At 41.8% G+C, this 24,324-nt stretch overlaps 1 protein-coding gene across 2 annotated transcripts in view; it reads right to left on the reverse strand.

Moving 5' to 3' along the window:
- LMBR1 (limb development membrane protein 1) overlaps positions 1-24,324 on the reverse strand; it is an 824,544-nt gene that overhangs the window by 114,230 nt on the left and 685,990 nt on the right. For both annotated transcript variants that reach the window (XM_078663261.1, XM_078663260.1), the window contains exons 10-12: positions 18,986-19,066; positions 1,831-1,907; positions 1,631-1,708 (exon numbers count right to left, since the gene is read on the reverse strand). In XM_078663261.1, the coding sequence (XP_078519387.1) occupies positions 1,631-1,708; positions 1,831-1,907; positions 18,986-19,066 (236 nt within the window). The remainder of the gene's footprint in view (positions 1-1,630; positions 1,709-1,830; positions 1,908-18,985; positions 19,067-24,324) is intronic.

A 24,324-nucleotide genomic window follows, 5' to 3' on the forward strand; every position in this document is an offset into this window, starting at 1 on the left:
TCGAGCGGCACGGAACCAACTGCCGGGCCTCAAGTAGCTTTCAGGACCGCTCCCGCAAAGACTTCGGGCCATGATTCGGCAGTCAGAGCACAACTTGGGGACATTGTCGCGCTCCAGGCAGTAGAGGCACACGCGGTGCGGATCCGTTTCCGACATCAGTCGATTACAGGAAACCACAAGCCTTAAAGCCGGGCATCCCTTGTGTACCACGTGTCGATGGACTCAGAAAAAAAGTCGAGAAAAGTCATTCAAAAAGTGACTAGAGGTACCGCTCTCTCGGGATCTGCACTTGCTGGCGCGGAAAAAGAAAGAACTATGTAGCGACCGCGCGTCATCCCGGCAACCACGACGCGGAGTCGACCAACGCCACCTTCCAACACGCAGGGGTACTGCTGGCGAAAAACTTGCAGGATCCAGTCGGACGCCTGGGGATAATTCTAAGGTAAGGAATCTATAACTAACTGTTTCTTTCACATACTTATTTGTAAGACCACTGGAGATTCGAAGTACTGCTTGCTACTAAGCCCTCACAGGCACTTGCACTGCATCAAGACCCACTGCACTCTGTTTTCCGTAGTCATGTGTTCAAATGGGATTTCAAGCCATTCTAAAACCACTGCCCATCATCCTTGCATGCACAAGCACACACAAGGGCAGCCATCATTGAATGTTTTTGTAAAACTATTATAAAAACATTCAGACATTAGCCTGTTCGTACAAGGCCATATTTCAATGTTTTCTAAGACTTTATTATAAAAAATATTCAAAGACAGCCCGTGCATCCACATGTATATGCACGCACAGACAGACATATTTTAAACAATGCTTTTGCAATAAAGCTTTACAAAAATATTTTAGAAAAATGGCAAAGCCAAACAGCAGGTGGTCCACACCAGACTATTGACTTTGCTAAAGGTTGGTTTTCTATTGTAAGTTTTTTAAAAGGCTAGATGGTTCAAGGCTGAACCAAGAGGCAGTACGGTACAGCTTGCTTAGCACCAATGTGATTAGCAGCTCAACTCCTGGAAACTCATAATTTCTACTAAACCTTTAATAGGTTTAGCAACTTTACAAAGTAAAACGTTGTTAAGCTACAACCCTTTGACCCTGGCATCCTATAATGAATTTCAAACAACAGGGAAAATTCTTAACTGACATTTTCATGTAAATTCAGTCTCAATGATAGCCAACAACTCAATATTAGAGATTGTATCTTAACGGCATTGCCCTGTACAATGACCATGCAGATCTATCTGTCAAAATAAAGGTTTCAGGGCTTAGCAGCGGTTCATTGATACACAATGCTAAATGAAATAAAAGATGCAAGAAGTGTATACAAACATTTAAATCAAATTATAATCTGCTGTACTTACACTTGGTATACTTAGATTTCTTCAACTCTGTAGAAATTATGTAATTTCTATACCACAATCCAAACGTACAGACATTTACCATTATAAACTAGGGATGCACAAGATGCAAAATCCTACTATCTATCAATTAAACATATTTTTCAGAAAAAGCGATTCAGGTTATAGATACTTGTAGATGATCAAAGAACAGGTCATACCCTACACAATACACAACATACAGACATCGATCCATAGCCTGGAAGTAATGATCATAATACCCTTGATCCTTTTGGCATCGCAGACTCATCCACCAATAGACGAAGAATGTTGCAAGACACCAAGAGCACCGAGATGGACTGCAAGGAAATTAAGAAGGACATAAGGATTTATGTAATTTTTTATCAGACAAGTGAACAAAATATAAGACAATTGCTACTATCAAAAAAAGATCATGCACATTTAGTGTATAGATTTTTACCGTCATTGTAAGTAGCAAGATCATCACAGAAGGATATACTAAGTTCCTCTCCCATGCAGAAGCCTTTTTCCGTCGCTCTTTTAGGAGAAAAAAATAAACATTTGCTTCAAAATTCCAGACACTATCAAATTCTCTGTGTGTTAAACAATTACTCCTAGTCACTGGTTACTAAAAGACAAAAACATACTCAGAAATACTTGTAAGGAAGAAGTGCCCAACGTCGGCCAGATCCATACCAGATTTTTGATGATAGCCACAGCCTATGTAAATGATTTTGAGATTCTTGTGTAAATTTATTGCAGGTCAACATCCTAAAAGAGGGCAAGAATCCAGTCCTACAGGGCAGTTGTTGGACCCCACCCGGTGCTACGGACTAACGTGATCTGCAGAAAATTTGAGGATAGAGATCAAATCAATGACAACCTAATGTTCATAGTTGGGAAGTACCAGATACATTTGGGTTGTGGTTCTGGTATTAAAATGTCGTACGGCTTATATTTTCTCAAGTAAAACGGGGAGTCTGTTGGACAACATAAACGTTGGAACTGTGCAAGACTGATTCTGAGTAACCTTCAGGATATGATGGCCTATAGTCCTGCTAGCTCACAGTGCAACATCTGTACCCTTAACCTGATAGGGTAACAAGTGGATGTTCAACCTCAGAACAGGACAACCCTGGCTACCCAAGGAAATTGTGTCAACAGATATAGAACCCTTTCACGTTGTTACTAAGGCATACCCAAAGAGATACACAATTAATACACAACATGCGGTTTCAATTCAATTAATTGAAGCATTGTAATTCTTGAGTAAAATACTTGCACTGCAAAATTCACATTACAAGAATGGTGAAAAATAAACAGTTCAACCAGAAAATATATGCTTGCATACAAGTACTGTAATATATTGTACTCCCACCTAGCGCATTCTATCCATCATGTCCAGGGTGAGTGAATCTGCTAAATCCCTGTAGAGTGATTTAACTCCCTGTTACCTATAGGTTAGTGTCATCAGCCTGTCCATCTTGGTGTAGAGCTGGACAGCATCCCTCGCATGAGGTATACAGGAATCAGCGGAGCTGGAATTCCGGCATAGATCGACCTCTCAGATGCCAGCAAAATGCACCTCTGTCTAAACAAAGGCATTATGTTGTATATACACCAACATCGTCCATATTACCATGCCAAAGCCCCAGCCAGGCCACCATTGTTTATTCTATTGTGATAGTTCTGTCGCCAACCGGCCAAAACAAATAACATCTTGTGTGATAAACATAATCCTTGTACAGAATGTTCAAGGTGTTCTGATAAAGTGCCTATAAAGTCATAGTGCAAGCAAAACTGATTCTGAAGAATATTATCCTGTAAGTGCATGCAAATGAATGTGTCTCACGTGTGTAGGGAGAGAAGGCAACTTAAGAACATTAACCTGTAAAATGTATCCATGTGACAAAACATTTAAGAAATGTAGAGTGGGAAGGAAGCAACAGATAACCTAGCCCACCCACAACTTATGACTGGAACAACTGCCATTATAATATGCTTGTTTCTTTATCTAGGTTGCTGCGCATGAAGTCTACTCGTGTCCAACGACTAGAATTCACCAATAGTATTTCCTTTCATTTTTCACATTGCAAACTTCTAGCATTTACATACTAATAATTTACGCTCTTTTGTTTAATTACATAAGCTTTTATTCATTTCAGAGACTACTTTCACCAACTAGCTGAACAAAAGAGAACAAATGGCAGACAATCGTAAATAAACATATGTTTACAAAGCGAAATATAGATAAGACGACGAGCAATGCTTCGAAAATTACAATTATGGTTGGAGGTTATTCCTCAAATCTATACTTTTATATGACTTTACACCTGCATTTTTTCCAAACTACTGCCAACTTTGTGTAGTTCATCAAGTTTTCGAAGTTTTAAAAACTTTACCAAGTGGAAGTTGATGATCACTTTAATCTGAAGTGGACAGATAGTGGTTCGTCCCAAAGCGCTCCTAGGTTGCGAAAAGGAGTTGAGAAAGGTGCTGTGCAAGCAAAAAACTGAGGGAGTGCTAGTAAAAGGCTAAAACCTTGGCTATGATCATTCACAAGACTAAGAGCTAAATCTTGCTTTAGTTTAAGCCATAAGTAGCTGGATAAGACCATCTACAAAAGCTTTCGGCAGCATTTTCACAGTTCAAAGCCAGCAGAGAAGCACTATGTGAGACAATGCCTGAAAGCATAGGAAGTATCTAGTAAACACACAACAGATTACTAAAAATTAGCAGCAGCTAAGAAACTACTCCTGACTGCGATCAAGCCAGTTTCTCTACTCTAACTAACTGAGTGAAGAAACTGAAAACCTGAGATATATCCCTTTCATTCTTTGATATCACCTTCACCAACAAGAACAGACTAGCAGTAGTCAACATCGGAGAAGATCAACATGACCAATACATGTTGCTCTCTCTGACAAGTGAGCAGATTAATTCAATAGATATTCTGAGGTTGATAACTGCAACTTCGACACAGAAAAAATGTCTGGCGGAAAAGCTAACAGAATACAAAATTACAAGTTTGCAAATCTATGTTAAGAGGGTTAACAAGGATGGCGGAAGGACATGAAAAATACGAGACCTTATCCTCTCCTTTCTTCATCAACTTTCCTGTGGATAGGTACAAGCAGTATCTGGTCCCTCAACTCTGGTGGCTCCACCACCATCCTCAATGTGCTTCCTGCAGCATTCATATCCCTCCTCCCCAGACTCTCAAGGTTAGTCTGTTGACCTTGCTGACCAGACTATGTTCAAGCTAAACCAAAGGGGATGATGGGCGGAGTGTTGAACACTGCAAGCACTCACCCCCAGTCAACTGATCTGGGTTTAAATCCATCATCATTCTTTAGCTCACTCCGCCACCCCAGTTCAGACAAGGCCATATGCAAATCAGTCTGATGTTCAAGCTAAGCCTTTAGGTTCAGGATGTTATACAGCAATCCTATCAGTTATGAAGGAAATCAGGGGAGATTTCAGTGGGCATGTCCAGTCCCTGGTCATAGCTGTCCCCGCTCATTCTCCCGCAGCTCCATTCTAGCTCTCATACCCTGGACTGACCTCTGGGTACTCTGTCTCCAGTCTATGTATTTTGTTCCATTCCAAGCAAATGGCCACTGAGTTCCGCCAGTTTCGTCCACATTAGTTACCACTTTAATGGGCCCTTGCAAGGACGAAACTGAACTAAGGCCTGTTCTCTTCTAGTCATTGCTTTCTCATGTAGCCCCATGATGGCTCCTTCAGCTCACCTTTATGCAGTGCAGCACAAGGTGCACATAAGTCTACTATTTTCCCTTCTTGCTGCTATGGTTCTAACCACCAAAGCAAACGACACAGGGAAACTGAATTAAGTCTTTCAAGGCAAACACAAAGTCATCCAATTTCACAGTGAGATAAACATAAAGCCACAATTTACAGAGGTGCTACTCAAGGGAATGCTGGTGGGACATGTGGTCCTGATGGCTAGAAATGTGGCAAATTCAGATTGCCCAGATGTTGAGATTGTGTCAGATACAATTCTGAAGGGGATGCAACACGTCTTCCTCAGTTCATCTGGTCTTGTGCTTGCTTCTCTCAGACAACACACTTTCAGAAATGCACCCCTGCCGTAACTAGCACCTGCCACCGGATTGTCACAGTCAGGCCTCTTTTCAGAGGGCCATGGGGCAAGCAGGAGTTACTTGGCCCAACAGTGGGCATTGAGGCTTTTTACTCCTGATGTCACAGGGGCTGACCTATTATGGGTCCTGAGTAACTGGGTCAAGCACTTTCCCTTTCAGCACTTGACTCTCATTGGTAAGAACAGGTTGAGCAGTCCACGGATCTTCGAGGGTGAAGGTAAGTGTGAGGCAGACAGAGGCTCAAGACTCGAAGCACACACAGTAATAACACAAAGATGAATGTTCAGGCAAAAAATAGCTTTTATGAACAAAATAAGTATTTGAAAGTGGTTGCACAAAGCATAGCATTCACAAACTAAATAGTGTCCACAGCCTCTAATGGTCACCGTGCTAGCACCGTCCTGTGTCGAATCCCAGAATCCCCCTGTCCCATATTGTGGGGTTGGGTATTTCCCCACATTATACTAGAGGTGACTCCCAGTTGCCGCCCTGCACAAAGTCTATGCCTTGTCTTAAGAGTTAATGCTAGCATATGTTTAAGTACTAAGTTTGAGTAAGCCCTTAGCAGGCCCGATGGTCTGGAACAGTCTTACTCGACCAAATGGCAGCTGGCAATCCTGTGTGGATCGGTATTCCCCGCAAGCTCTAATCTCCCAAAGCAGAGGGCCCACAACCTCTTGAAATCTTTGCATGATAACGTGGCAGCTTCCTTAGTTGTCTGATGGCGTTGTCTGATGGCCCACATTCCTCCTCTGGCACCTGTGGCGATCAGTAAATGTTCAGCACGTTGAACCAGGACAACTGCTCTAACCCAGGGGGATGCAGGGGACCGGAGTCGCAACCTCAGGCCGAACTCAGGTGATGGCCTTGTCTTTAGATGGCCCCCTTCCTAGTGACAAAGGGGGTTGCCGATCGTGGCGCATAAACAAGCGATGGCCTGCACTTTACAGTGGCCACCCCTATGGGTCACACGGTGTGGGGGGGAAAATGTTGACGGTTTTGGCACTCACACAGGTGAGGTCCACACTTCACAGCAGCCTCCCTCCTGTTCCTGGTCACACAGGTGTCTCAGACTTTGGCACTCATATGGTCTACAGACCCACTTCACTGTGGACCACTTCCTAGTTAGTACCAGGGTCGCTGACTTTGGCAAGATCAAGTGGCCAGCTTGCGCTCTTGCAGCTGTCTAAGCCAGGTGCATCACACTTTGTTTGTTTACCGGAATCCATTTGTCAGGCTCACCACAGGGCCTCACTCACTCTAGGCGCTTTACTCCTCCTCACAGGGTCCACTGGTCTTGGTAGGAAGGTAGGTAGGTGGAGGCTGGTGCTCTAGGTTCATGGCAAGTGGTCTTGATTTCCTGGGTAGTGGCCACTCACCCAGTAGGGAGACTAGCAGACCTTGGTCCCAGCAGCTAGAAGTTATTGCAATCTTCTATCTCCTGATGAACATTGCTGTTAAACCATGTGGTGTCATGCAGCCACCTTTATAGTCTAACTCCAGAAACAAATATGATTTAGTGCCTGATCCTTTGAATGTTGGGTTGAGGTGTCAATCAATCAAATACGCTTTATTCGATTTTCAGATAAAAAACCATAACATTTTAAAAAACAAAACACATATTACCATACACAGTTAAAATTGATCAACTAAGCCACTGACAGAATAGGTTTGAAATCCATTAACACATGTTCAGATCAATTTACATTACGCAGTTTCATGTGCAGATAGTTTCCCTGCACTTCATTGTGCTTTTTAGAAATAGTGCAATAGATCTTGAGAAACATTAATTTTCTAACAGTTGTAATGCTAAGAAGGCTGGTCGGCATTGCCTCGGACCCCACAGTTTTAAAATCGGTTTGATCCACCTCTTCCTTTGTGCAATATCAAATTTGAAAAATAAAACTACATGCATTAACGATTGTGGAGACACTTCGTCGACAGACAATTACTTAATGTTTTTGACCAATCATTTATAATGGGGATGCTTACAAAGCGGTGAAAAATACCAAGTCTAAGGTGAGTCGGGACTTGTCTATCGTACCCACTCGATATGTTGAATAAATAAGGCTGCATACCCAGAGTACAAAAGCAATTGATTGGATTGTACCGATGGTCGAGATGCCTCCTTGGCGAATCGGATTGCCTCCAAATTTGCTATACAATGTTTTTTTTAAAACTTTCTGGAGATAGAACACATATAGACAGGGTCATCATAGTACTCTGGATGGCCTACATCAGTCGTGAAATCTTTCATATATTTTAGCTATCAAATCTGTAGTACTCGATCTAGTTTAAGGCTATCTTTTATGATGTCTCGATTGAGGAAAGTTTTAGTTGAGGAACAAATCCGGTACATAGGAGAACCGGTTGGGCTTTTATTACGTCTGACATATATGGGATCCCGAGTTCTGCAGGGCAGATGTATGTTGAAGTGCTACATGGAACTGCCAGTCGGAATCTTAAATAGGCATTCTCAACCTTCTGGATGGGTTTTACATCGCAGTAGCCCCATATTCCGGCACCATGTATGGCCGTGCTAACAAATTTAGCTTGGTAAATGTGTAGCATCTCAGCTGGGGGTCTTCTTCCTAGTTTCTTCGCAAAGTTAACCAGGGCTGCCGTCGCTTTCATGAAGAGTAGTTTTCTAGTCTTGACAGCCTGGCACCATGATCTCTTGTAGTCAAATAAAATGCCTAGGTAGGGGTATGTGTGGTATTTTCCACCTTTTTACTGTCGATGAAAATGTCTACATATCGCATTGCCTTTTCCGCATTTCATTGTGGTGTCAGTTCCTTTGATGTTCTCCCTCCTCAGCACTGCCCTTTGTCAAAGGGACAGTCTGACGCAGCAGGAGTGGCTTCAATTCTGATTGCCCCAGAAATAAAACCAAGGGAGTAACCAGGATTCACACTTGGCTGTCAACCTCCACTGAAATATGCCCCATAAGAGTTCAAATGCCTAAGCCCTGCTCTCTATCAAGATTCCCTGGCCCACAGTGCCAAACTTATCAGTCCCACAATCTCCCTAACAATGAGTCCAGGCCCCAGTGACAAATAACTCTTTCTGGATCAAAGATACCTTTGCACAGAGGTTGCTCTGCTCCCCTTTCTTCAGTGTGTGTGCTCACATCCCAGCCCACAGGAATGTCAGCAATACACACATCCTGTCTAGCGGTTGGAGTCCTCACCTCTCCAAGCCCTTTGCTTCCAACCTGGAACCCACAGGCCTCAATGTTATGTACTATAGACTGGCGCACACGCATCTCAGCACACACACATTCATAAGAATCATGCGCTGCCCATAGCTACACACAATCCATGCAGGCTAAGAATGATTGATGTACACAGCCACAAACTTTACATGAGTAGGCAGTGTACACCACTCCCGTGATGCAGGAAAAAATTCCTGGTCACACTCCTGATCACTAGGAAACACAGACGGGTATGCTGCCTCCAGCGTGCTAGTGTCAATTAACACCTGGTAAGGGCAGTAGCCCTCTACCCTCACTAGGTAAGTGCTTGGTGTATCCTTCCTGGTCCAACATGACCACATTACCATAAGACAGGCCTAAGCCATGGCGCAAATGCATGCCTACCCATAACACAAAATGATAATCAGGGGTCTAATATCCTTGGCGCTGGGAAACCCACGTGAGGGGAGCAGATCGGTGACCATGCCGCAGATATTTCTGCCCCAACAGCCATGCCAGTCTCACACTGCAATTAGTTAAAAGCTGCAGAATATTGGAGTTGTATCCTGCTACGCTCAAAGAGTAGCTCACAAATGAGGCAGAGAAAGGGCCAATGCGTCACAATTCATCTCTCCGCCTAAATGGGGACACAGGCAGCCCAGCATCCGCTGGGGAGTGAAAGGTGGGCACAGAGAAATTAGGGCTCAATCGCAGCCACTGACATAAAGGACCATGAGTGCCTAAGGAACACAGATTTTGAAGTACAAGAAGAAGTAGAGAGAATACAAAAAGAACACAAAAATAATGAATGGTACAGAGAAGAAAATAACGAGTACTGTGACAATAGAAAGATGAAAATGGTAATGTTGTAACAGACCAAAGTATGGGGGTTGCTACATGCGGGCAGTAGACTTACAGGAGGCAGCAGTGTGTGCACAGGACTTTTTATCCCTGAACAGAAGCTAGTACATCTGTGGTGCTTGCTCACAGTGAAATGGCTTCCACTGTGCCACTCTTGTAGAGTAGAGATTTCTGCAGAAACATTTGCTCAAATTGTATTCTCCAGCTTGTGTGGAGTGTTGACAAACAGAATGGCAGGGAGGGCGTGGAAGTATGGAGGAGAAGAATGATATCAAACAAGAGGTTCTTCTTTGTCATTCCTTGTTGGAGGTGGGTGTGGCTAGCCTTTTTTACTCTTGTCCAAAAAGATTGCTATTCCACTGTTTGTCTAAAGTTCCCAAAACAAGTTGAGCATACAGCATTTCCTCAAAGTGATAGCCTATACTTGAAGGCTTTCTCACAGGATAAAAATACAGTTCTGAAGCATCCAGTCCCTTGAACAAATGGATATTTTATAAAAATTCCACACCCGTGCTTGAGCTTTGTTTTACTTTAATCTGGAATACAGTTTTGACAAATACATTAACTCGGCAGCTTTCTAGTCATTCTAAAGTTTTCTATAGTTTTTCCTGGAACTTCTGCAGGGCTTACAAATGTCTCCAATGATGTGGTAAAAACATTTATAACACAGCTGTGGAATGCCTCTTCCTTCTTAAACTTGAAGTGTCTACCTGATGTTTACAAGTACAATTAAGTTTTTTTAAAAACTGCCTTTGAAGAGTTTTTGTTCCTGCCCAATGCAAAATGGCTAAGTATTTCCTAGTACCTAACTTGAATGGACTTGCCACTCAACCTCTGCGCACAATTGCTAGTGTGGTTCTGTTTAGAACACCACTAAACATCAACTTTTTAACTGGATCAATTACCCCACTTTTTTCACAATGGAATCTTAATCCCTCATGTTTAAACAAAACATCAAAAAGATATGCACAAAATCATAACCATACGTGTTATTATTCATGGTTTCACAACCAATTCTTACATCATTTTATTCATTATTAACTTTTTCAAAATATAATAAATTTCTTGCATTATTTTCATGAAATGAGATTTCTTTCAGATAAGTTCCCAGATGATGCCCGATGCATTTCGAGCCCGGATCGACTCTTCCTCAGGGGCCTAGAACTAAACATATACATGATTTTGGTAAATACTTTCCTGTTAACAAGCTGAAAATACACATTCTCTAAAGACATCTTCCAAATAAATGCAGGAAACACTGTACCATGTTCAAATATGGGAATGCTGTCAAAAAGCAGTTTAAACTGCATCGGGCATCATCTGGGAACTTATCTGAAAGAAATCTCATTTCATGAAATTAATGCAAGAAATGTATTATGATTTTTTGAAAAAGTTAATGATGAATAAAATCATGTAAGAATTGGTTGTGAAACCATGAATAATAACACGTATGGTTATGATTTTGTGCATATCTTTTTGATGTTTTGTGTAAACATGAGGGATTAAGATTCCATTGTGAAAAAAGTGGGGTAATTGATCCAGTTAAAAAGTTGATATTTAGTGGTGTTCTAAACAGAACCACACTAGCAATTGTGCGCAGAGGTTGAGTGGCAAGTCCATTCAAGTTAGGTAGCAGTTCAGTAAGGCACGGTTCCAGGACAAACATGCTACCTCTGAAGCACGCTCAAGTAAAAAGTGCTAAAAGTAATTAAAGTGGTTAAAAATTCAGGTGTGCTTCTCAACTTAGATCAGTAAGTATTTCCTAGAACATGCTTGTAGTATCTGACTTCTTATTATAGCATAACCTTCCTGCTAAGGCACTTCTTCCGATTGTTATCTATCCTTCTACACCCTTACTGCTACGACTCGAGTACACACTACAGACCAGGATAACTATCATGTTAACAGTTGTTGGTGGTGTGGTGTGGTGTGGTGTTGTGTTTCAGTTCCACAACTGACACTTGCCCCTTCCAACCACAATCCAGACACTGCCCTAGAGAGTTCAGTATGCAAATACACTGCATAAAGGAACGAACCTGAACATTGTCAGTCCACGCAAAAAAATGTATGTTACAGAGAGAAAAAAAAGTCAAAGCTCCTGACACCCGTTTAATGCCTGCCAAAGATTTATTGTATCTGTGTGGACTCTGTCCTGTCAATCAATATTGATGCAATCAAATAAAACTAAAATGGTAATTATATTTTATCAATACTGGCAAGTGAGTAGAGGCAAGTAAATTGGAAATGGTAAATCAGCTGAGTACGATAAATTTCAACATGTATAGAGCATGCGTACTTACACTGGCAATAATGAAAAAATACTGAGGGCAATCAGCACAAGAAGGGAGGCATAAGATCGATGTGCAGAAAAGACTGCAACCAGGCCTCAATTTTCCACGAATTCTTGGCTAGTCGCTTTTAGGGTCTTGGTTCTTTTCAAATGCCCAGTTTAATCTACGGTTGACTTTTTATGTGAGTACTAATGGTTTGTGCTGGCTGGTCTTATGAAATTTGGTCCTGTACTTATTGTATAATTTTACATTAAATTGCCCTTGGACATGCTGCAAACAAAGTGTCTGCAATTTGTAGGTGCTGTTGAAGTCTATCTAGTTTAATAATGCACCTGGAGCTAGAAGTATAGGCTGTTTTTTAAAGATTTATTTTCAGTTACTAATTGTTTGAAGTCTATACATATCCTATAAAAGGCATGTGCGGTGTCTCAGAAAGACGGGAATAAAACACCCATTGAGCGATGTCAAATTACTTGAATGATGCATTGAAGTTCATTCTTAATGGGAAAATCAAGAAATAATATCTGCAAAAAAAGAGACTCACTTCAGTCATTGTAAATTAAATAGCTGGCTTTACCTATTCCTGGTTACTGCAACCAATACATTTTTACACTAACCTTTAAACCTATCTGCTAGTACTTTTTGAACTTGAACAATAAAAGCTACTGCGATGTTTGATAGTATTTATACTGGACGTGACTCAGCCCAAATATGCTCCTAAAAACGAAATATCTTATCCAGATGCATGCTGGATGTTGTATTTTCTAACAACTAAGTGGGAATTCAGAGCCAGTATTTAAAGCCATGTGGTTACTTGATTCTGTAACCAGCCTCACTTGTGATAAAAGCTCACAACTGAGCTGAACACGTTGGGAATGAAGACTTCTTTTTACAAAATGCATGTTGCAACTTTTGAGTTAAAAATAAAATTGTGATATATATATTATACACACACACACACACACACACACACACACACACATACACATACATACATACATACATACATACATACATACATACACTGGCAATAGCCAGTAGGTAGTTATAATTAGGACAGACTTTTCCCACAGACTAAGCGTTTTTTGTTTTGCTAATAACTTTGGTGCCTTTTGACGAATCTTTAAGAATTTTTCAAAACTAATATGCAAGTTAGTGCAGCTGCTGTCTGGAACGTTTTGTGGTGATTCATCAAGCGGGGCAGAACAAAACGGGGGTGGGGTGTCTCAAAAAGTTTTTCCCCCATGCAATGTCTAATGGGATTTTGCATGTTTTAGACATGGCTACGTGGTCTGCAGATTGTACTTTTTGTGATTTGGGGTAATTTGTTCAGCAGTTTCGTAGTTTTTTAGGGAAGAAAAATTTAAATATCTAGGGACGTGGATCCCTTTGGGGGGTGAAAAGCAAGGCATTATTATCCCCTGTCCTGCTTCTACGATCTGGAGTCTCCAGCGTTGTGCTGAGAAGACTCTGCAGGACCGGTTCTACTTGTCACTCTGAAACTACATCGAGGATCTTGGATGATTTTTGAGTGTGATGTTTGAGTGAATGTGTTATTTGACTGAATGATTTATGTTGAATGTATGAGGAGCTTGGTACTAGGGGCTAGCTTAGAGATTTTATGAAATTCTATTGTGTATTGTGAAACACCTTTTAAGTATGTTTTTATAAAGCAAAAAAATGACAATAATGATTTGCAGTCTATATATAAAAAATAAATAAAATGAAAATAAAAAACATGTTGTGTTTATAACTGCCGCACGGCTGACTCTGTGGTTTGGTCCTACAATATGGTGAGCTCAACTTTGCTAAATATATCCTAATGGACTCCTAGTGAGCCAGCTTAATTTATCCTGCAGGGTAGACATTATCTTTGTTTGGGTGAAAAGCAAGGCCCCGATAGGCTGGCCCCAACCTGGAAGGAAAAAGACACATTAGGGATGAGGATAAAGGTATCCTGACCCAACAGGAAACATGGATGGGTCTCTGAGGGACTGCTCATTGGTAAAATATTGCCCATTTTTAGCTTTTATTGCACTGTGCTTCTGAAATCTAATGTATTTAATATAAATCTTTAGGGGCTTATATCCTGACCTTCATTTTTATTAGTTTGTGTGCTTGGCACTTACTTTTCCTCTGTTTCTATTGGTTGTAGCACACAATTTCCTGTTGTTCTCGGTGTCTTCTTATCAGTGTCCCAAAGCCGAAGTACTTCTTTCCATCCACTAGAACTTCTTTGTTATCTTAATTACAAGCGAGCACGCCTTTTGTTTTTACCTACATTTTGGTGATATTGTGCTTCCTACAGAATTAAAATTTAACATTTCTTTAGTTGGTACAAACTCTTCGCATATTTTTATATGTGTAGGCACGGGAAGAGTAAGCAACTTGTTTCCAGGATGTTGAGCTAATGCAGAGCCTCGAACCTGGTTCCCCAGCTCGAAAGTCTGCAGTTCTGGCGGCAATGCCATATCCTCTCTCCAAGCCTTGCTTTCTTCAGCTTTCTCAATGGAACGTGCTTTTATTTATCCTCATTTTAATTTCAATTACTCTTAGGCGTTTATAACATCTATTCACAAGACAAGACTCCTACAATGGCTTCTACAATGGCTACAGCTGGTACTTTCAGAACTTGAAAACAACTTGAGTTTTGGTGCCATGTGAATTTGGGAAAAAGAGTTTATAGCTTTGTCCCCTTCCAAAATGCACCTTCTGTGAGCAGTATCCATCAGCAAGGGCTTTTTCTTCTTGCTTCTCCTGTCGTCTTTGCTCCCTCATCGTTTGTGCTTGAACTCATCTAACCATGACCCCTCCATGGCCTCCGTTCCTCTCCTTCCAAGATGGAACTCAATCCTTTTGGCAGATTTGTTTTCAGCAGCGGTAGGATCTTGCTGCCAGTGCCAGGGAAGCCTACTTTACACAGATGTTATTATGCAGTGCTTCTTCGAACCAAATCACATCTCTTTCAAACGCTTACCCAGTCCACCGGAGCTGTTACACAGCACTAACAATCAAGATATAACTCTGCAAAACTCCACAAACTGCCTGTCGTCAGTCTCTAGGAAGCAGTTTGATTTCACCACGTTTTCTGTGGTTTGTCGTGTGAGGGAGGGGTCATTGTTTTGAGTTTAGAATTAGTTAAATTCTCACGCGTGCAGTCGTGTAAAATGTACTTTGAGCTTTAAATGAGCACCAGTTGCATTACACATTCATTTTTGGGAGTTGCAGAGAGATTAAATGATTTGCCAGAAACACAAGATGTTGAGTGGATGCCAAGACTTGAACTGTGGGCCCCAGGTCCGAAGCTGACAGTTCTGACAGCTACACCACATCCTCTTATAATCTCTTTAGTGTGTTTTTGGGGACAGAGCTAAGAGCACATACTTCGCTCCAGAAGCTCACCTAGCCTCTTCACTTGTGTTGCTTGTTTGCATTTCCTAACAAGCACTGCTTAAGAGTGCATCTGCAGGCAGTCTCTCTCCTCCCAGTGTCTTGCAACCTCCTCTCTAGTTACTCCTTGTTGCTTCCCTCCTAGTTTTAATTATTTTGGTTTCCACAGATACAGCTCCCATCTTTTTGACATCATTAACCCCCATCCAATAAACTAATCTCTAAGTGTTTTAAATTGTTTCTCTTCAGACTACAGGTGGGGGTGATAAAATATTGATTGGGTTTTAAATATTTCTGAAAATTAATAACCCTTGGACATTTGTCAATGGATAGTTAAGTACCTAACCAATTATACTGGTCTTCAAAATCAGCAGCCCATAGGGACTTAACATCTTGGCCCCAACCATAATTGGCTATTTTTTCTATATACTGATGCTTATTCGAGAAAAATTAACTAAAGCTAATGAGCACATATTCTGTTTAAAGAACAGGCTTTAGATATAAATCACAAATGTGCACCGAAAAATCTAGAACCAGATCCCAATTACGATCTTTTAAATGAGTGTTAACCTAAACGTTATTTGAAACTATAACTTAAAATACAGGACATCCCTGGTTTCAGAAGATTGTGCATCAACATAAGTCACCCATAACAATTATTTTATTCCCCAAAGGATGGCGTTTTTCACAAAATAACTAAATTTGTGACAAAATCATCATGCGTCAATGATATTCTGGAAGGAGCACCTTTTCTTGTTGATGGTCAGGATAATAGCTTTTTATCACAGTGCTGCTTTCTCCACTTCTAAATCACTTTGAAAATGGCCCTGCTCTGCGTTTAAACCTTAAATTCGCTGTTGTTAGATTTGATATGAGGGAAAGGGTAGGCGTAAAGTACTACAGAACACGTGCAAGCTGACAATATCTTAAAGTGGTTTGAGTGTACTAGATTACAAACTTTACTATCGGTCAGCACAACTGCAGTGGACAATTGAATGGTACGGATAGATACAATCTGATGGAGTCTGCCATTTACAATGTAGGACTCTTGCCTCATCTCTCTCTAAGATGCTGTTGGGGGAATGGAACAAGTCCTTTAGACACTCCAGTTGGTAAGACGCTACCAAGCACTGCTGGAAACAGTCTGGACCATAAAAGGAAATGTGCCTGAATAGGTGCCAACCTAAATACTATGGCACTATCCTAACTTTCAAGAAGTAGCAGCAGTTGGAAACCATGTCGATGGGGGAGAAGCAACAGGTCTATGACTTATTTGAAAATGTGTTACTTCTCTGGTTTGTGGATTTGAGGCAGCTATTACCAACCCCGGGGTCCATTCGTGGATCATAGTGATACCCACAGGGTTGTTAAATACATTTGGGGGATGGGGTTGAAGAAACTACCAGTAAACCCATTAAGTAACACACTTCTTATAACGGGCAAAATAAAAATTGCTATCATCAAACATTTTATAGGATAATTAGGGTAACACTCGAATCACAGAGAAACAGCGAGAGCACAAGCCTAGGCAGGGAATTGGGAGGCACTGAGTGGGCAAACGAACTGGTGTTTTCTACAAAGATTCATGAAAACTCATGGCTTAAATTAGTAGCTAAATACACTGCACCGCACACATCTGATCCAATGTGAATTACAGAAGATGCTCTTAGATACAATGTGTCAACCCCAGATGCAACCCAGATGCAAAAGTGAAGGCGCAGACTTTATTCAAAGTGTGTGGTCCTGCCCGATCATCCAGGACTACTGGTATGAGGTCACCTTACTGCTTCGGGAACTTGCAAATCAGCATAGCATGCTTTAACCTTACACGTGTTTATTCAGCTTAATGCAGAAAACAGCACGCAGATTGGTAATGTCACACTTGATAACCAGAAGAGGTATTTAAAACCACTGGAAATGGAACACTGCTCAACCATTGGCACTCTGAAGGTCTGACTTACTGATGAGGGCTGATACTGAAAGCGCACCACCTCACGTTTCAACAAAAGGTGGAGACAAAATGGGTAATGGACACTATCATACCATCACTGGCAAGATAAAATGGTGATATTACACCCCCCCCCCCCTTGAACAATGTGACAATTCGAAATATATATCTGCTGAGAACCACCACGGGCCACAAAACATGACTGTTCTTACTATGCCACAGATGTACAGAGAAAACCCCCAGCCAGTGACTTGCTGCCTATGAAAGTGACATATGTAGGGCAAAGTAGTAATTTCTTCATTTATACGCCCACGTCTCTTTGACAGGGCTGTGAAAAATTAAGGCGATAGCTTAAACGTATTGGCAAGTAGGTTAAATCGAGTAAAGTGGAGTTAACACTTTAAACAGCCGTATGATGTATGTTTATGCGCACAATAAAATTAGAGAGTATTGCAGGAGCACAGTGCACCAGGGGATGCTTCAATCTGAAATAATTCCCTTATTCATGTTTACAACAGCTTTTCTTCAGAAATAATCAATGTTAATCTTCTTATGCATGAAAAAGATTAAACATACTCCACAGTTATTTACATTTTTCCGCTTCGTTCAGCTGCAAACACCACATAAGGGGTTAGAATTTTAAAAATATCATGGGTAATATCAACAGGGCCAACACGCCTCATTACATTTTTTTTCTGTATGTGACATTTATTATGCACGTGAGTATTGTATATAATCAACGGTGTTACTAAGATCTGCCACATCACAACCTATGTTGTGGAAGAATAACTTTGGGCAAAGGCACCCAGGTACATTGTCTATCCTACAGCAAATGGATTGGTAGGACTGTTCATACTTTCTCCAAAAATAACATGAAACGAGTACAGAACAGCCTGCGATGGAGCTTAATAAAGAACAGGAACAAACCCCCCAAGCCAATAATAAAAGAAAAAAAAACACTTTTAGACCAAGAAGCTAGCAACAAATCTCAAGCAGCCAACTAAATCTCCTGCACCACAGTCATAGGATTAATGATCAAACACGATTCAGATGTAGGAGAATACAAAGTTAAACATCTGTCTTTATTGTCACTAAATATGAATTCTGGGATCTAGTGTATGGCAATACACTGCTTTACATGGGTAACAAAGATCTTTCATCCATAGTAAACTTGTATGAATCTTTTTCACTGGTCTTGTTAAAAAGTTCTCTTCTATAAGTTGTCTTATAAGTATCTCACCTTTTTTTTAAGAAACTCAGTGTATGGAAATGTAATTTACTGAACACCTTGTATTGCTTAAAGCAGGAAATACAGCTTTACTAAACATCTATCACTTCTTTTAGTAGCTACGCCTCTCACTGATCCAACAATTAGAGGAAACCTAGAGGATACAAGGGTCTGGAATTTGTGCAGTGGCTTAGCAATAGGGTCGATGAGTTTCAAGAATGAGAAGTAGGGGACATGCTTAACCAGATCAGAAAACTTGGGAGGCAGGAGAAAAAGCATCACGGTTAGGCTGTAGCAAAATTAATATAATATATATTGTGGATCTTGGCAAACAAGGTAACATGGAGTAGTTTTAAAACATTGAAATTTCATTAAACAGAATATTTTCCTCCATAACACTGGATTTTACAGTAAAAACGTCTTAGTTGGGGAGTTTAAGACAACCACGCCTAAACTACCTATTTGCAATAAGCACTAATACTAATAATGAAGCAAGACATTCTGACTACCTAGTCTACTATGTTAATTTGAATATTCTATTGTGACAGAACAACATCAATATATTGTAAAGTAATATTACCTAATTTGGTTTTTATAGACCTGACTCCATCAAGTTCATTTTCCAACTCCAGTGCACTATAGTCTGTATAAGAGCCTGAACCTGTAAAAAATACAAACAATCTCAACATAGAATTTAATAAGTCACACATTTTATTTTATCTATTGATTTTATTCTAAATATATTTTTTTCATTTTTAAATAAATCCAGGAGAACTTTACATACTAGACATAATCCATGCATTTGGCCAGTCCTTGATCATGTTCACATTTCCTGAGATCTCACAGCTACATTTTCTAAATGTAGAGTAAACCCGGACTAATGATGTCACCATCATTAAAAAAGTTATTATAAATTTACTATATCAGACTATAGAGATTTAAAAAAAAGTTACCATTCTGCCACTCTATCCCCTTATTTGCAAAGCGCAGAGCTACAAACATTTGAATTCATACCACTTGTTTCATGTTTATACTAACAATTTGCTATGTTCCTGGATGAAAATTAGGTTGCTTCCATTAAATAAAAGAGCATATCTATTGGAACTGTTGTTTATGAATCAATTGCTAGGATGAGGTATTTATTAGAGTTCATCGTGAGAACTGGCTTTAAAACACCTACAATTTACTTGAAATGAACCAATATTCCCTTTAGCATTGGCAGACTTGTAATTCACTCCATGAAGTAGGACCACACTATGCGTGTGATAAGAGGACTGTGTGGAAATTACTGTATTTGTTGGTGAAAACTACACAAAACGTTTACATAAGGAAACTATGAAATTCTGTGCTATTGATTTAAATGACACTTCATTTCTTTGCAAGTCTAAATACTCCCAAACATAAAATAATGGGACTTAATTGACAAAAATATGGAAATTAATAGTTGGGTGTAGTTGAGTACAAGCTAACAAGTCACCCAACAAAAACATGAGAAAAAATTGTTTGGCCTATTACTCAAAGATCTGTTAAGCTGGGCATCTGAGCAGGAGATCGTACCATTATACCAAACAGGCTTTATGAAAGGCATGGGCACTCTATCCAACTTGATGGCCTGTCGCTATTAACAGATAAAAGCCTGAATACCCACGCATTGCTCTACCTAGACCTTGTCTACTAAGTCTGCTTTCAACCTGGTACCTAGAAACATCTTTTGGGCAAAACTCTAACGTTTGGGCATACCACCAATTATTTTAAAAGGAATTATCATATCACACACCAACAATTGGTTCCACATAAATATTGGAGACAGCAGCACAGTGTCCACAAAGATCAACAACAGTATGGGTCTGAACCAGGCCGCGTGTTAGCATGATTGCTGCTCAGCATCTTTGCTGCTCAGGATCTTTTTGGCAGATTTGTCCACAGCATTAGCCAATACAAACATTGTACTGCCAAAGCTTGGTGGTAGCCAGCTCCCAAGCTTAGTTTACGCTGACAACATCCTTTTAATATGCAAGACCAGGAGCGGATTACAGCACTTGATGAACACCTTACATGTTTACTCCATATAAAACAAGCTAAAGGTAAATCTGGGCAAAACTAAAATCTTGATTTTTGAGGAACTAAACTAAAAGAACAAGTTACTTACCTTCGGTAACTATGTATCTGGTAGAGACATAGTCTAGCCGCAGATTCCTTAAGTTAGAATATCCCCAGGCGTCAGACTGGATCCAGAAAACTTTTCCGCAGCAGCACCTCTGCGTCCTGGCGCGCTGATGTCAGTTTTCGTTGGTGAAACCTTTCTGCGCCACAAGGCGGAGCCACCACCAAAAAACTGTTAGACTATGGGAACAGTGTGTGAAAATGATGAAGACATGGAATGGTGAAAAACAGCACCTTAAAGGACAGTGTGAGGTACTGTATATTGAAAACTAGTAAAGGGAAAGAGCAGAGCATCGCTCTGAGAAGCAACCCCGCAAAAGTGAAGGCCAGACACCCTTGGAGGTAAATGAAGAAGTAAACAACATCATGGCAGATGACAAAGTCCGCAACCTTAATGTATAACCGTGAAGGACAACAATCCGGAACACAGGAGCTAGGACAATTGACTACAAGACGTCACCAGAAAGAGACGTTGTATCCCCAATAAGTGATCTATAAAATGTGGCAGATCCAATAGACTTCAAACCAATGGATCGCAGAGGTGGTAAGAGACCCCAAGGCGATAGAGAAGGGGAGAACGGGGGGTGGGAAAAAACATGAATAGATTCCACACTGTACAACCCAGGACGTAGGGCTGTAAAGGATACATGACATGAGCATACTGTCCAATCACGAGAATGGGCGGAGTAGAACAATGAAAGCAGAATTAAGCATTCTGTGTTGGAGTGAAGTGAAAAGGTCACCCTGCAGAAGGGTCAAGCAACCCGGAGGGAGGAGAGTGTAGAAAGCCCAACCTGAAAAGGTCCTTGCAGAATAGGGAGGACGGGCGGGCGTTAAGGAATCTGCGGCTAGACTATGTCTCTACCAGATACATCGTTACCGAAGGTAAGTAACACGTTCATCTGATAGTGATGACTAGCCGCAGATTATTTAACTTAGAATAGATACCAAAGCCATATCCATAGAGGAGGCGGGTCTGTGACTGAACCCCAATAAGTAGCCGAGGCAACGTAGCTGTCAACAAGGTGATGACCCACTGTGGGGACTGCAAGCCAGTGTCGCCACACCAGACCATGAAGCTCAGAAAGGGCGAAAAACATTGGGAAGCAAGGGCACCACAAGCAGTCAACGGACAGCACGAAAACTCCTGTATATACACTGGGTGAGAGAAAGAAAACATACGCTAGATATGTTGGTGTGAAAGGGAAAGTTCATGACCTCGCAAGAAGTGGAACTGAACCCAGGGTCTGATGGATCTGCAGGATCTGCAGGATCTGGCGGGCTGATCGTAAATAAAACCCAGAGGGAAGACAACTGGTATGCCAGAGTCAACACATACCAGTCCAGTATGTACCACAGTGGAAACAAGCACTGTGGAATCCTGTACCAGCCAAAAACGGGGGACAGTATTGGCAAGATGCCAATCTATAGCCAGTAAGTGCTGGTAGAACTAGAAACGGAAAACATGCCAGTACATAGTCTGTCTGTCACAAGACATGCGAAAGGGCTGACGGCAACCAGCAGAAGCACCCAAACTAGGGGTACAGTAAGAACAATAATGAAGTGGAATATTGGAAGATACAAAAGCATACTATGTGGACGCTAGAACCACATGAAGTATAGCAAAGACCCTCCTTTAGGGTAGCGTGAGCAGCTCAGATGCGAGAGACGCACTAGCAAGAAGGCAACCGGGAAAGAGGGGCACCAGGCAAGTTGGACACCCACTTCAGAGCTCGTAGGCGAGCTGACTGGGTCAATGACCATGGACACCGAATGAAGAAACGTTGACAGCACGATTGTGCTGTGTAACAGAACAGATTCAAAAAGGGGGTGGTGATGGACAGAGTATCTGAATTAAGCAGAACACTCCTACCCAGTCAAAAGATCAGGGCTTGATCCATCACCGTTTTTTAGCTCACTGCACCATCCCAGTTCAGAACCTGGCTATATGCAAATTAGTCTGACCCTGGCCCAGTGCATCATGGGAACAGGGCAGACCAAACTACCAAGCCAATTCTTTACTGGAAAGGAAAAAAGCTTCCGGGGACCGGTTTCTGGCATTACAGCCGTCTTCAGCCCGGCTTGCTTGAATCCTGATGGTGCAGTGAGCAAGGGACTCACATCTGAGCATACCCTTCCACACTTGTGGTGGCCAAAGCGATTCAAAAAGGGGGTGGTGATGGACAGAGTATCTGAATTAAGCAGAACACTCCTACCCAGTCAAAAGATCAGGGCTTGATCCATCACTGTTTTTTTTTTTATAAATTTTTTTATTTATGCAAGATTGAAGTAGAAAAGTGAGGAAGAGCAAGAAGAAGAAGAAAGAGAGAGAGGAGAAGATAAAGGAACAGGCGACAATCCGCCACAAATCCCCACACAGGGGGTGCTGAAAACATTGCTGTAGAAACCAAAGTCCTGTAACAGAAGATGGCTCACTTTGCTGTTAGACGCCCATGGCAATGTCCTTATTCGCCAACCAGCACCGAATGGGGGGTGCGTCAACTCCTTAGCAGGTGACCATAATTTCACAAGGGAAGGGGGGGTCCCCAACCAGGATCACAGTTATACAGGAGTGCCACGCATGTCATCTCCACATGCAAGTATATCGCAACTAAGAATAAACAACAACCCCACCCCAACACCCCTCAACTCCCCCAACCCCCCACCCCCCACCGTTCCCCCGGTGGCGGCGACCAGCATCCATTCATCACAGCGTCACACATGTAAGCGGTTAAATTTGAAAGAGGTGTAATGCACGAAGCGCTGAGGGGCAGACCGCAGAAGGTAGACCTCGAGATAAGAATCTAACCAAGGGACCCCAGGTAAACATGAAATTTTTAAAATTCCCCAAAAATATATCTGACATTCTCTCCATACTCAACAGTCGCCACAACCGCGCGTGCCACAGCGAGATGGCCGGTGCAGACGGGTTCTTCCAGGCGGCTGCCAAGGTCAGTTTGGCCGCCCCTAAACACAGCCATACCATGCGTTTATCAGCTTTAGTCTGATGTTCCAACAATGGGTCTCTAAGCCCCAATAGCACATATTCTATTGAATTTGGAATCGGGTAACCCAGCACATCCTTAATGTGGGACAGGATCTCGGACCAAAAAGGTCGGATGGTGGGGCAATCCCACCAAATGTGGCGGAAGTCACCCAACATACCGCAGCCCCGCCAGCACCTATCCGTGGTAGTCGGAAAGATCCGATGTAGCTTAGATGGGTAGAGATACCAGTCAAACAGAAGCTTAAAGTGAGCCTCCCTGAGATCTGTGGAATGATTATGTGCTGCCACATCCCGCCAGAGGCACCTCCACTCGTTGTCAGAAATGTCCCTACCAAGGGTAGCCTCCCAGTGGTCCATGTAACGAGGGCGGGGGGAAACCGCGGTATCTAGTAACATCCCATAAATGAAGGAAATCGTTCCCTTCATCGTGGACGTGCGGAGAAGAAAAGCCTCAAATTTCGTCAGTGGTCTAGTAGCGGCGTTCCCCACCGCCGTTGATGTCGCCCAGTGTAAGAGTTGAAGGTGTCGAAAGCGTTCAGTGGGCAGAACCCCATAATCTCGCATACAATTTTGAAATGTGAGGGGTGTCGCCCCATGAAACAGGTGAGTAAGGGCTCGGCAACCACCCTCCCTCCAAACGTCAAAGGGTCCGTCATTCAAGGCTGGAGGGAAAGCCGAGTTGAAATGAATAGGGGTAAATGGAGATGGGAAGGTAGTCCACCGGTCATCACCACTGAGTGTGTCCCAGA

Source organism: Lissotriton helveticus, chromosome 10, assembly GCF_964261635.1.
Source record: "Lissotriton helveticus chromosome 10, aLisHel1.1, whole genome shotgun sequence".
NCBI lineage: Eukaryota > Metazoa > Chordata > Amphibia > Caudata > Salamandridae > Lissotriton > Lissotriton helveticus.